Raw genomic sequence first — 14,094 nt, forward strand, 5'->3', positions numbered from 1 at the left:
TTTATCAAAAGCAGATTATTGCTACTGCTAGATCTGCAGCAGAGAAAAAAACAGTGATTTATCAAAATGACAGCATGCAGCCCAGTAAGTGACACATCACTGGAATCAGTCTTGTCCCTTACATGCTGCTCTCAGATGAGTAGCAAAAACCTGGTGACAGATTCGCTTTAATTCTCTGTTTTATAACTTTGTACGACTTTGTGTGTGTGTGTGTTTTTATCCTTTTAATTATTTTTTTAATTTCTGATTGATTGTTTTTTTGCTTTAGAGACTTAAAGCCAGAAAATATTCTTCTGGATGACCGTGGTAAGTGCACTGCGTGGCTGATGGGAATGTTCTGACGTGGATCTGTCACCAAATCTCACAATGCAAACTGTATGGACATCCCTGAAAAGATTTTTAGATCTGATGACCGAAACTGACTTAATCTGTGTTCACACACAGCTTTTTTTGTTTTGTTTTGTTTTTCTTTGCTGCGTTTTTTTTTTTTCGGGTTTCAAAATCTGCAGCGTGTCAATTTTTTTCAGCGTTTTTCTGTGCGTTTTTGCTGCAGTAAAGTGAGTGCGATTTGTGGAATCTCTATCACGTGTTGCTTTTTTTTTTTTTTCCTTGCAGATTCGAAGCCATTTCAAATCAACCATTCAACGAGGGGCAAAAAAACAAAAAAAAAAGCATAAAAAAGCGGCGTTTTTCCCACAAACAATCCAGTATTTGAAGTGGATTTGTCAATTTTTTTTGTGCAGTTTTGATGCTTTTTTCACATTGGTTTCAGAGGGTGAAAAATGCTGCCATTTTTTTTTTTTAAATACTTTGGTTCGAATCTGCAAGGAAAAATAAAGGTCAAAACATTTTATAAAACCGGATCTCTCAACAGATTTAACAATATACGCTGCATACATTATTAATCATATATCTTGGACCTGATGGAATTTGTGTACTTACTTTTAAACTCCTGTAAATCCTGATATTTAGATGAGAACACTTAGAGATCTACAGTCCTAAAATGCTTATTTAAATATCAGAATGACATGGCCACTCGAATATGGAATTTCAAAGTAAGTACATCAACTTCATCAGGTTTTTAAAAAAATTTTATTTGATTTTTTTAAAGTATTTGTGTGCCGTATATTTGATGACATTCAGTGGCAGGTCCAGTTTTGTACAATGCTTGACCTCTTTTGGAGACATTGGCTTTCCATACGTCAATTTTGGATCAAACGTCTGCTGGAACATAAAAACGGTCATCCGTGGACCCCAATCCGAAATCTGTCCGCGGGGTTTGTTCGTAGCGCACAGATGTAGCAGAGTTTAATTTGTCATATCGGTGTTCGCTTTGTGCTCTGTGAACAGTCTGAGCTCTGCTACATCCACGGTACAGCCCGGTGTGCACGGACGATACAATCAGACAAGGCTGAAAACTAAGGATAAAATATATATATGTAAATGGGAGAATGGCCGCTACATCCATCATTGATGTTCCCTGAGTGTTTTTCTCTGCCGAGCTGTGTGATGTGACCGAGAGCTGAGCCGACTGCTCTTCTGCTTACAGGACACATCAGGATTTCGGATCTGGGATTAGCGGTGCAGATACCTGAAGGCGAGTCCATCCGCGGCCGAGTGGGCACCGTGGGTTATATGGGTGCGTGCTCACATTGCGTCCTAGAAACCTTTCCTATGATAAACTTGTCTAGTTTACAACCCGACATCGGACCAATACATCTGTCGTTCCATCTATCACCGCATCACTGCACAACTTGATCAATTCATGAGAGCCCACCAGCCACGGAAAGGGAACTTGTCTTTGATGGAAACCTAAACCTAATATTCATCAAATGTCTGTAGTTCCAGGTTTCTTATCTATTGTCTATTGCATGCATCATCAGTCCATCCATTGTTGCATTTATCTAACATCTATTGCTGCATCCATCCATTAATTCATCAATCCATCGGTCTGTTGTTGCATGCAACATCCATCCACCCATTTCTGCTACCATCTATTGTTCTATCCATCCCTCCATCTACAGGATGTTTCTCAGGATCAGTAATGTAATGTATGGACACCGTGACTGCACCAGCAGAATAGTGAGTGCAGCTCTGGAGTATAATACAGGATGTAACTCAGGATCAGTACAGGATCAGTAATGTAATGTATGTACACAGTGACTGCACCAGCAGAATAGTGAGTGCAGCTCTGGGGTATAATACAGGATGTTTCTCAGGATCAGTAATGTAATGTATGTACACAGTGACTGCACCAGCAGAATAGTGAGTGCAGCTCTGGGGTATAATACAGGAGGTAACTCAGGATCAGTAATGTAATGTATATACACAGTGACTGCACCAGCAGAATAGTGAGTGCAGCTCTGGGGTATAATACAGGATGTAACTCAGGATCAGTAATGTAATGTATGTACACAGTGACTGCACCAGCAGAATAGTGAGTGCAGCTCTGGGGTATAATACAGGAGGTAACTCAGGATCAGTAATGTAATGTATGTACACAGTGACTGCACCAGCAGAATAGTGAGTGCAGCTCTGGGGTATAATATAGGAGGTAAGTTTGGATCAGTACATGATAAATAAAAATGTTTTAGTTGTTGAGAAGTTTGATTTTGTGATTGAAAAAAAATTGACGTGAAAAAAAGGAAAACTTGTGATTGTGTTTCCTGTTCAGCACCAGAAGTCATCAACAATGAAAGCTACACGTTCAGCCCGGACTGGTGGGGGCTCGGTTGCCTTATTTATGAAATGATTCAAGGTCAGTCGCCCTTCAGAAAAAGAAAGGAGAAAGTAAAGCGGGACGAGGTGGACCGGCGGGTGAAGGAGGACGAAGAGGAATATTCTGAGAAGTTTTCTGAGGATGCGAAGTCTATCTGCAGGATGGTGGGTACACAAGGAAGTAAGGAGACTTTGCATTTTTGCTGTAGATGGCTGAAACTTCACATCCAAATTCTCAGTATTTATCGGTTCTCATTGAAGGGTTACACGCACTATTGGCAGCAGAGGGACATGTCCTCATGGGAAATCCCATCCATTGCTGCAGATACCTGTATGTTCTATTGTGTGGTCTACGGCCTTCTTAGAGGGATTTCTCCACAAAAGATGTTTAGCGATGTAGATTCCTTGGGGCTCTAATGCTAAGAAAAGGGGTCCCAAAGCCTAATGGGATGGGTGAGGTAGTGCACGTACGTGGCCACTGCTCCGTTCATTTCTATGGGACTAATACAATTGTCACCTGTGCTGTGGATGAATAGGGAGAACCCCTTTAAGACCTTTCGGATACATTTAGGATTTGGAGTATTCTGTAGGACCCAATCATTTTCTTTCTCTGTCCTATGGCTACCTGGCATTTATTTAGCACTAGATGGTGGCCCGATTGTAACGCATTGGGTATTCTAGAATATGCATGTCCACGTAGTATATAGCACAGCCACGTAGTATATTGCCCAGTTACATAGTATATTGCCCAACCACGTAGTATATAGCACAGCCACGTATTATATTGCCCAGTCACGTAGTATATTGCCCAGCCATGTGGTATATTGCCCAGCCACGTAGTATATTGTCCAGTTACATAGTATATTGCCCAACCACGTAGTATATAGCACAGCCACGTATTATGTTGCCCAGTCACGTAGTATATTGCCCAGCCACGTAGTATATTGCCCAGCCACGTAGTATATTGCCCAGCCACGTAGTATATTGCCCAGCCACGTAGTATATTGCCCAGCCACGTAGTATATTGCCCAGCCACGTAGTATATTGCCCAGCCACGTAGTATGTATTATATTGCCCAGCCACGTAGTATGTATTATATTGCCCAGCCACGTAGTATGTAGTATATTGCCCAGCCACGTAGTATGTATTATATTGCCCAGCCACGTAGTATGTATTATATTGCCCAGCCACGTAGTATGTAGTATATTGCCCAGCCACGTAGTATGTATTATATTGCCCAGCCACGTAGTATGTATTATATTGCCCAGCCACGTTGCCCAGCCACGTAGTATGTATTATATTGCCCAGCCACGTAGTATGTATTATATTGCCCAGCCACGTAGTATGTATTATATTGCCCAGCCACGTAGTATGTAGTATATTGCCCAGCCACGTAGTATATTGCCCAGCCACGTAGTATGTAGTATATTGCCCAGCCACGTTGCCCAGCCACGTAGTATGTAGTATATTGCCCATCCACGTAGTATATTGCCCAGCCACGTTGCCCAGTCACATAGTAAATGGCACAACCCATGTAGTATAAAGCACAGCCCACGTAGTATATAGCAATGTGGGCATCATATCCCTGTTAAAAAAAAAAAAAAAAAAAAAAAAAAAAGAATTAAAATAAAAAATAGTTATATACTCACGTTCCGGAGCCCCCGGATCCAAGCGAAGCGTTTACCTAAGCTCCTCGCGCGCGCTCTGGTCTCAAGAATGCATTGCGGTCTCGCGAGATGATGACGTAGTGGTCTTGCAAGACTGCTACGTCATCATCTCGCGAGATTGCAGCATGGACCGGTTACCGGAGCGTTGCGAGCGGGAAAGGCCTGTTGTGGATCCGAGGGGCCGACGGACGGTGAGTAGATAACGATTTTTTATTTTTTTTTTGTTATTTTTAACACTATATCTTTTTACTATTGATGCCGCATAGGCAGCATCAATAGTAAAACGTTGGTCACACAGGGTTAATAGCAGCGTTAACCGAGTGCGTTACACCGCGGCATAACGCGGTCGGTTAACGCTGCCATTAACCCTGTGTGAGCGCTGACTGGAGGGAAGTATGGAGGGGGCACTGACTGCGGGGAGGAAGGAGCGGCCATATTGCCGCCGGACTGTGCCCGTCGCTGATTTGTCGTGGCTGTTTTGCCGCGACCAATCAGCGACTTGGATTTCCATGACAGAGGCCGCGACCAATGAATATCCGTGACACACAGAAGGACAGACAGACAGAAAGACGGAAGTGACCCTTAGACAATTATATAGTAGATTGTGCCATGTAAATACTAATGTTCCTTGCCGTCCTCTTGGCCAATAGTTCATCTAGGGAGCTGCTGTAAATCAGGCGTACATTGGGCTTCATTCATATTTAAGCACACTGGCGGGATACAAGACAAAGCTTTTCTAAAACTTCGTTTTAATGGATGTTCCATCCCAGCTTCTACATAATTCGTGAGGTCTTTAGGAGACCGAGATCAAAGATTCTCCATTTTTCTAAGCCGTGTCCGCCATATGTCCACCTTAGATCCCCTGCGTGACATAAGATGTCTCAATTCATCATTTTGGGGTTTTAAGTCTTTTTCTTCATGTTTTGTCTCGTCTTGTTTTTGCTTTGGCAGATTTTACATCCAAATTGTACAAAATGTTTGATGAATTAGGCAATAGATTTTTTTTTTGGGGAGGGGGGGGACCTTTTCTTTTTCTTTTTTTTTGCTTCTTTATGGGGCATGAAGTGTTTTGTGAAGTGTCTTCATTTTGGAGAACTCTGCAAGTTTGCCCATCTGTAAAAGACACCGTGTGCACATGCCGTTAGTGTAAATTTATCATCTGACCCTTTCAGTATTAATGTAGTATGTCTGTGTAAATAAATAAAATAAAAAAAATAAAAATATATTACATTTCCAAAAGTCTCATATGATGAATTGGCTGAAAACTTCTGGATGATGAAAACCGTGGCCATATTGTTGAGTAAGCCCATTAAAATGTTTAAGACTGAATAAAAATTGCATAAAAATAGCCCAAAAGCCACAATGAATTTTGTGCAAACACAAAATATGCCTAAAACCCCCGAACATTTTTACTCAAGGCATAAAAGAATGATAAATTGAAGTGCCCTGGATCCTCTGGAGATAATGATTCCGAGGGTTCATATAATTTGGATATGTCCCAGGGCGATCGGTTGTAATCGAAGTGAGTACTTGGCAGCAAGTGGACGATTTCTCTGCGGCGCCTCCGTAAGTGAATTGAAGTATTACTGAAGTGGAGAATATCAGCAAATCTTCTCTTCAGAGATGGCGGACTACAACTCTAGCCACCTATCCTATAAGTCATTATCGACTCTCTGACGAGCCGCGCAGTATGACTTAGGATAAAAGCCAAACGAGAATCTTTCCAGACCCGGTGTTTCGGGGTGTTGCTCCTCCTCAGTGCAAAGCATGAGAGCTGGTTTGGCTAGGTGAGAGGCTCTGGTGGCAAACTGAGATTCTGGTTTAACTGTTTTCCTAAGTCATATGGCAAGGCTTTTTAAAGGGTCGATAATGACTTTTAGGATTACTGCTTCCAGTAGGTGGCGCTAGAGTTCTAGTCCTCTCTAAAGAGGCAATTTCCTTATTTAATTTCTCAGAGGAGCATTGCATGGCCATGTAAGTCTCCTTATTCTGGCATACCCGGCCTGGCTTGTCACTCTGCACAAGGAGAAACGTTATCCCTAACACTGGAGAGAAGTATCAAACGCTTCTATGTGCCAGGTCGCCAAACTGTGAGTCCCTGCACTCCTCTCTGAATCAGACAACACTTTGAAAATAAGTTTTCTTAACCTTTTATTGTATAGAAATATCCATTTTTTTCGCATTAATTCACAGGAGAATTGTTGTCTTCTGGGCCTTTTGGTATCCAAGCGCCATCATCATGTAAGAACTCGAGGCCTCCAGCATTACTGCTCCATTCTGACTACAACTTTTCACACGTTCTTATTTAGGATAACACTTGGAGAAATGATCAATCCCGTCTTTGTGTATTTCAGCGATCACAGAATGTTTTTTTTTTCCTCCATACAGTTACTCACAAAGGACCCCAAACAGCGGCTTGGCTGCAAGGGAGATGGAGCTGCAGGCGTCAAACAGCACCAGATATTCAGAAACGTCAACTTCAAGCGTCTTGAAGCCTATATGCTGGAGCCTCCGTTTGCTCCTGATGTGAGTTTTTTTCTCCGACTTCCCCAGAAACCTTCATTCCGTTTTGCATATAACATGCCGCTGTTATTAATTTCAGAGATTGGGGTCATCTATTCCCAGGTTCCAGCATATAAGGTTGCCTTCAGTAGGGTTCAATTTCTGTCCCTCAGCCTCTAGGGTCTCACTACTGCAGTTCTGGTTCATCATTAATTACTGATGATGTTAATCGCTTAATTAAAAAAAAAAAATCTTGCATTCGGGTGAAATAGTGGGAAAAAACATTGGGACTTGTTTGAGATTTTATTTTTCTAGTTTTCCTATGTGGTTTAGTTTAACAGCATTTATTGTGTGGAAAAAATGATGTTTAATATTCTGCGGATCACTAAGTTTAGTGATACCAATTGTATAGCGGTTTTACTACAATAAAAAATACTTCTGTTGTAATGTTTCAAGAGTCATTGCTTTTTTTTTCTCTATTTTTCATGCTTTGTCGGGACGTGTTATTTATTTATTTATTTATTTGCAGAGTGAATTTCCAGTTTTCATTGGTATTATTTGAGGCCCATACCATTTTTTTGATCACTTTCTACTTTTTTTTTTTGATGCAGGATAAAGTCAGTGTCTTTTCTTTTTTAAGGTTTTAATTGGAAGTACAAAGACAGACCTGGGAACCTTCACTAGGCACTTACCTGCAATGACATGCCAATGATTTCAGGGTGGAGGTCAGATGGAGAGCTCCTCCCTCTGTCTAACCACTTAGTTGCAGTGGTCGCATTCGACCATGTCATCTAATCAGTTATGTAGTCCAAATTTTCTCCATTTAAGATGTTACAACAGGAGCCTGAATGTAATTTACAGTGGGTACGGAAAGTGTTCAGACCCCTTTAAAGTTTTCACTCTTTGTTTCATTTCAGCCATTTGGTAAATTCAAAAAAGTTCATTTTTTTTCTCATTAATGTACATTCTGCACCTCATCTTGACTGAAACAAAACAGAAATGTAGAAATTTTTGCAAATTTAATAAAAAAGAAAAACTGAAATATCACATGGTCATAAGTATTCAGACCCTTTGCTCAGACATTCATATTTAAGTCACGTGCTGTCCATTTCCTTGTGATTCTCCTTGAAATGGTTCTTCTCCTTCATTGGAGTCCAGCTGTGTTTAATAAAACTGGTAGGACTTGATTTGGAAAGGCGCAGACCTGTCTATATAAGACCTCACAGCTCACAGTGCATGTCAGACCAAATGAGAATCATGAGGTCAAAGGAACTGGCCAAGGAGCTCAGAGACAGAATTGTGGCACAGATCTGGCCAATTTACAAAAGAATTTCTGCAGTACTCAAGGTTCCTAAGAGCATAGTGGCCTCCATAATCCTGAAATGGAAGAAGTTTGGGACCACCAGAAGTCTTCCTAGACCTGGCCGTCCAGCCAAACTGAGCAATCGTGGGAAGAGCCTTGGTGAGAGAGGTAAAGAAGAACCCCAAGATCACTGTGGCTGAGCTCCAGAGATGCAGTAGGGAGATGGGAGAAAGTTCCACAAAGTCAACTATCACTGCAGTCCTCCTCCAGTCAGGCCTTTGTGGCAGAGTGGCCAGACGGAAACCCTCTCCTCAGTGCAAGACATATGAAAGCCCGCATAGAGTTTACTAAAAAACACATGAAGGACTCCCAGACTATGAGAAATCAGATTCTCTGGTCTGATGAGATGAAGATAGACCTTTTTGGTGATAATTCTAAGCGGTATGTGTGGAGAAAACCAGGCACTGCTCATCACCTGCCCAATACAATCCCAACAGTGAAACATGGTGGTGGCAGCATCGTGCTATGGGAGTGTTTTTCAGCTGCAGGGACAGGACCACTGGTTGTCATTGAAAGAATCATGAATACGGCCAAGTACAGAGATATCCTGGATGAAAACCTCTTCCAGTGTCTGGACCTCAGACTTGGCCGAAGGTTCACCTTCCAACAAGACAATGACCCTAAGCACACAGCTAAAATAACAAAGGAGTGGCTTCAGAACAACTCTGTGACCATTGTTGACTGGCCCAGCCAGAGCCCTGACCTAAACCCAATTGAGAATCTCTGGAGACCTGAAAATGGCTGTCCACCAACGTTCACCATCCAACCTGACGGAACTGGAGAAGATCTTCAAGGAAGAATGGCAGAGGATCCCCAAATCCAGGTGTGAAATACTTGTTGCTTCATTCCCAAGAAGACTCATGGCTGTACTAGCTCAAAAGGTGCTTCTACTCAATACTGAGCAAAGGATCTGAATACTTATGACCATGTGATATTTCAGTTTTTCTTTTTTAATAAAGTTGCAGAAATTTCTACATTTCCGTTATTTTTCAGTCAAGATGGGGTGCAGAGCGTACATTAATGAGAGAAAAATGAACTGTTTTGAATTTACCAAATGGCTGCAATGAATCAGAGTGAAAAATGGGTTCAAGGATTATCGACATTAGTAATTAATGTGTTATATGTGGTGCAGGACCTGAAGGCTTAGTCCATGATGCACCAGCACCTCCCTGGTAATCAGCGCACAATTGATATCTTCATTTAATGGGGAGGGATTTTTTTTTAATGTATCAGTTTTGCCCGGAATATTCCTTTTAAGAAATCTATTGACGTTCCCATTTTTCTATCGCTGTCTTGCAGCCGCGTGCTGTATATTGTAAGGACGTGCTGGATATTGAACAGTTCTCAACAGTGAAGGGAGTAAACCTGGACACCACGGATGATGACTTCTACTCCAAGTTCGTGACGGGCAGCGTCTCCATTCCATGGCAGCAGGAGGTAAGTTGTCTTCCGGGGATGTTGTATGCCTGCGCCGCAGGCATTCTGCACCTTAACTTAACAATTGGATTTCCTCCTTCTTGCAGATGATTGAAACCGAGTGCTTCAAAGACATCAATATTTATGAGACAGACGGCTGCTTGTCACCAGACCTGGATGTGAGCAAACAGAACATTAGACCAAAGAGAAGCTTCTTCCATCGATTGTTCAGAAGAGGGGTGAGGCTCCTTATACGCAAGAGTGCTTGTTTTTCTGGGACCTGCACACTATAATAAAGCGTGTTGTTTGACTTCTAACCTATGTAAAATCTCTGCTTGCTGCCAGTGAATAGAAACGCATATCCTAGTTCTACACCGTTTGTTACGGGGCACCAGAGCCCTGTAGCTGTGTGCAGCAAGTGTCGGCAAACGTCTTTGGCCGGTGCGTGTTAAGAAGGTTTCCATTCATTGATAGCAAGTAGATACCCAATCGGTCTAAAAGTGTGAGGACTCCTGACCATCAAAGCTACACGAGCTTGTTGGACATCCCATTCCAAAACCATGAGTGTTAATATGGAGTTGGGCCCCTATGACGGAGAATACTCTGATACTGGAGCTTGTCGGTGGGAATTTGTGGCCGTTAAGCTAGTTTGGGAAACCAGACACTATTGCCGGATGGGAAGACCTGTTTTGCAGTTTTTCACTTCATCCCAAAGGTGTTAAGGACAGGACAAATTCATTCATCAGACTAGAGAAGCCGCCACTACTCCAGCCCACAAATGGCATTGCAAAATGTGATCGTACGCTCGTGTGCAGCTGTTAGACCATGGAAACCCATTCTTGAAGTTCCTTGATGGAAAGTGGAGACTTTGTGACGTTAAAAATTGCCGAGGAGCAGCAGGCAGAAAGAACCAACTCTCTGCTGACTCCATAATTGCAAAGTCCAGACCTCCTCTGGTATTAACTTCAGCACAAACACTGCGCCCCCGCCAGGAGCTCCATGGCCGAGCAGCCGCTATGCAGCCTTACATCACCAAGCACAGTGCTCTTTGTCGGATGGAGTGGTGTAAAGCCGCCACCACTGGACTCTGGAGGAAACGTGTTGTGCCCTGATTGATCACACTTCTCTATCTGGCGTCTGATGGATGAGTCTGGGTTTGGTGAATGCCAGGAGAATGTTACCCACCTGACTGCTGTACAATTTGATGGAGGAGGGCGAATGCTACGGGGACGTCTTTGTGTATTCGACCTAGACCCTTTAGTTCCTGTGAAGGGAAATCTTAAAGGGCTTGTCATCCTTAAAGACAATGTTTTTATATGCCTTAACTGGGTCCAGTGCTGTCTCCATCTGTCTCTGTTGTTTGGCTGCAGTGGTGACGTCACATTGACAATTCTGCTGCCAGTCACTGAGCACGCTGGCACGTTCACTGATCTCAGTGATTAAGTAAAGAACAGTTTTGTTTTGAACACTTGAAGCTTCTGACCTTTCCATAAACAGTTTGGAGCCAGCCGTCCTGTGTTCCATGGATTGTGCCCAGTGCACAAGGTCCATATAGTCATGGTTAGGGGAGTATGGTGGAAGAACATGACCGGCTGCACGGAGCCCGGACCTCGGCTTCTTCCAACACCATTGGGATGAACTAGAACGGAGCCCGAACTTTCCCCAACATCAGGCTCTGATCTCACAAATGCTCTTCTGGACGAATGAGCAAAAATTCCCACAGACACCGAACATAAACTTGTAGAAAATCTTCCCAGGAGAGTCGGAGCTATTCTATCTGTAACAGGGGAAGGCGGTGGGATCAATTCTATATAATAACTGTGGATGTCGAGTGGGAGGTCATAAAAGCTCCGTAGGTGTAATGTGGAGGCGGCACATACTTATGTCCATATAGTGTATCTAAAATAAATAGGGGTTGGTAAATTAAAATTAGGGATTGATATAGTACAGAATTTGCCTCTTCAGAGAGAGGACTTGAACGCTAGCGCCACCTATTGGAAGTAGCAATCCTAAAAGTCAATTTGCCATATGACTTAGGATAAAAGCCAAACTAGAGTCTCAATTTGTAGAGACGTGTTTCCGAGTACAATTTACATATTTAATTTCCCAGAGGAGCATTGCATGACTTGTAAGTCTCCTTACACTGGCATGTCAGGCCTGTTACTCTCCACAGGGAGAGTTGTTACCCCCCAAAAACCCAGTCAGAAGCCTCTCATAGCCAAAATAGCTCTCATGCTTTGCACTGAGGGGCAATATCCCAAAACACCGTGTCTGCAAATTGAGATCTTTTTTGGCTTTTATCCCAAGTCATGTGACAAGGCTCATTAAAGGATCAATATTGACTTTTAGGATTGCTACTTCCAATAGGTGGCGCTAGAATTAACGTCCTCTTCCTCTCTGAAGAGGCAATTTGCATATTTAATATCCCAGAGAAGCACTGCATGGCCTTTAAGTCTCCTTACACTGACATATCACTCTCCTCAAGATGAGACGTTACCCTTTAGACCTGGAATTGGTATTCAAAGTTTTAATATACAGGGATCATTGGACTTAAGGCTACGTTCACATTTGCGTTGTTGGACGCAGAGTCGTCGACGCAACCAACAACGCAAAACACAACGCTGCTTTTTTTTACTTTTGACGCATGCGTTGCCATAAACTAGTAATGTTCTTGAATTTTGGTGCAGGGAAAACGCTACAAGTAGCGTCTTCCGCGCCCTGTCTGGTGCGTCAAATTGACGCATGCGTGGTAAAACGCAATACAACGTGTACCGGCGCATGTCCATGCACCCCCCATGTTAAAGATAGGGGCCCATGACGCATGCGTCGGTATGCGTCGACGACGCTGCGCCCAACAACGCAAGTGTGAACGTAGCCTAAGAGGAGCCTCACAAGGCCGTATAGCTTGGACCAGGATCGTAACACAATGCTCGGACTGGCCGTCTGCTCTCTCGACCCAAGCGTGAGAGCTTCATAGAAATACATGCTGTCACGCTCCTGTGGGGAGAGCGGACCGTCAGTCCGAGCATTGCAGTGCGATCCTCGTCCAAGTTATATGTATCCTTAATCTGGTTTATTCCAAAATTTGGACTTTATGTGAAGCTGTGCCCCTAACATTTCTTCTTTTTTCCCCTCCTCCCAGGTCTGCTTTAAATCCTCCTACAGTGATGATGACGATGAGGCCTCCAGACCATGAACCACTGTCCAATAGCCAAAAAAATCAAATCCTAGAGCGTTAAAACTGCAAATATTTTATTGTATCTATGAACTGTAAAGGTGTATTATAAATTAAACAAAGAATTCTGTATGAGTTTACAGATTTTGTACATTTCTACTTGAATTCTGTTAAGATGTATATTTTCACAAAGTGTATTGTACAAAAAATAATAATAATAATAACGATAAGGCCATACTCGTACCACTGCAAGGCATATAGTGTGTCTGCGCGTGCATATGTGTATTACCGATACATATAGAATGTGCCGATATATGCACACACCCTGTTATCATGAATGACTAAGTATTTAAAGCCACAGTCTGTGTTAGCGGCATTAAGTGCATACAGTGCTGTAGCGTGGGTCGCCCGTCCCACCCCTCCGCCATACATAGGTATACACAGCCAATAAGGGTCTCGTACCAATCTCCGCTTCCCGGGGGGATTGGTAGCAGCGCTGCGAGGACTTGTCTATATTTGTTTGTATGGTTCTGAGCTATATTTGTGGATTAAAGGAGAACTTTCCATTTTTGTTTTATTTATGGCTTTATTGTTGTCCGCGTGCAGAACCAGATACTACATGGACTTTTTTTTTTTACGGCTTGTCGTTCACAACTATGTAATTTTTTTAACATTTTTAGTAGTGATGAGCGAATGTGCTTGGATAAGGTGTTATCTGAGCATGCTCTGGTACTAACCAAGTGAGTTCGGCCATAAGGATAACTGAGGTCCTTATTCGTGAGTTCGTACAACCATTCATTACATATACCACCTCCATATGGATTATTCATCCCTACCCTACCACAGCTGCTTCCAATACATCTGCTATTGTTAAAGGTACACCGCTACTTGTGCCTAATGGTATTTTTGCATGACCCCAGAGTCTTGATATTTGACCCCCTCTCTCTGATTTTCCATGAGGATGAACTATTGTGGTGGTCAGCAAACATTAAGCTTCGGATCAACATACTGCTGCCGATGGATTTATGGAGTTGGCCAAAAGTTAAAAAAAAACAAAAAAACAAAACATGGTTTTATGGGTTCACTTGGCGAGGTGGATTCTCCAAGCCGTTACATGGATCAGCGAGGAGGAGGCCAGAAGGGTATGCTGGACAGCTAGCAGACAAGTGAAGGACATGCAGCAAAAAAATGGTTAAAGGCAGTCATATGCTGTCCCTTTGCAAAACACGTAGGCAATATGGAAGATCAGACCA

General features: G+C 42.8%; 1 protein-coding gene across 4 annotated transcripts in view; it reads left to right on the top strand.

Annotated features, from left to right (window-relative positions):
* The window catches only part of GRK4 (G protein-coupled receptor kinase 4), a 265,726-nt gene extending 252,308 nt beyond the window's left edge, over positions 1-13,418 (top strand). For 3 of the 4 annotated variants that reach the window (XM_069744743.1, XM_069744744.1, XM_069744745.1), the window contains 7 exons: positions 269-306; positions 1,550-1,639; positions 2,675-2,883; positions 6,774-6,911; positions 9,550-9,687; positions 9,774-9,905; positions 12,809-13,418. In XM_069744743.1, the coding sequence (XP_069600844.1) occupies positions 269-306; positions 1,550-1,639; positions 2,675-2,883; positions 6,774-6,911; positions 9,550-9,687; positions 9,774-9,905; positions 12,809-12,862 (799 nt within the window). In that variant the 3' untranslated portion in view covers positions 12,863-13,418. Of the gene's footprint in view, positions 1-268; positions 307-1,549; positions 1,640-2,674; positions 2,900-6,773; positions 6,912-9,549; positions 9,688-9,773; positions 9,906-12,808 lie in introns of all 4 variants that reach the window. The other variant, XR_011317018.1, reaches the window with a different exon arrangement.
* Positions 13,419-14,094: the final 676 nt, after the last annotated feature.

This window comes from Ranitomeya imitator, chromosome 1, assembly GCF_032444005.1.
Source record: "Ranitomeya imitator isolate aRanImi1 chromosome 1, aRanImi1.pri, whole genome shotgun sequence".
Classification (NCBI taxonomy): Eukaryota; Metazoa; Chordata; class Amphibia; order Anura; family Dendrobatidae; genus Ranitomeya; species Ranitomeya imitator.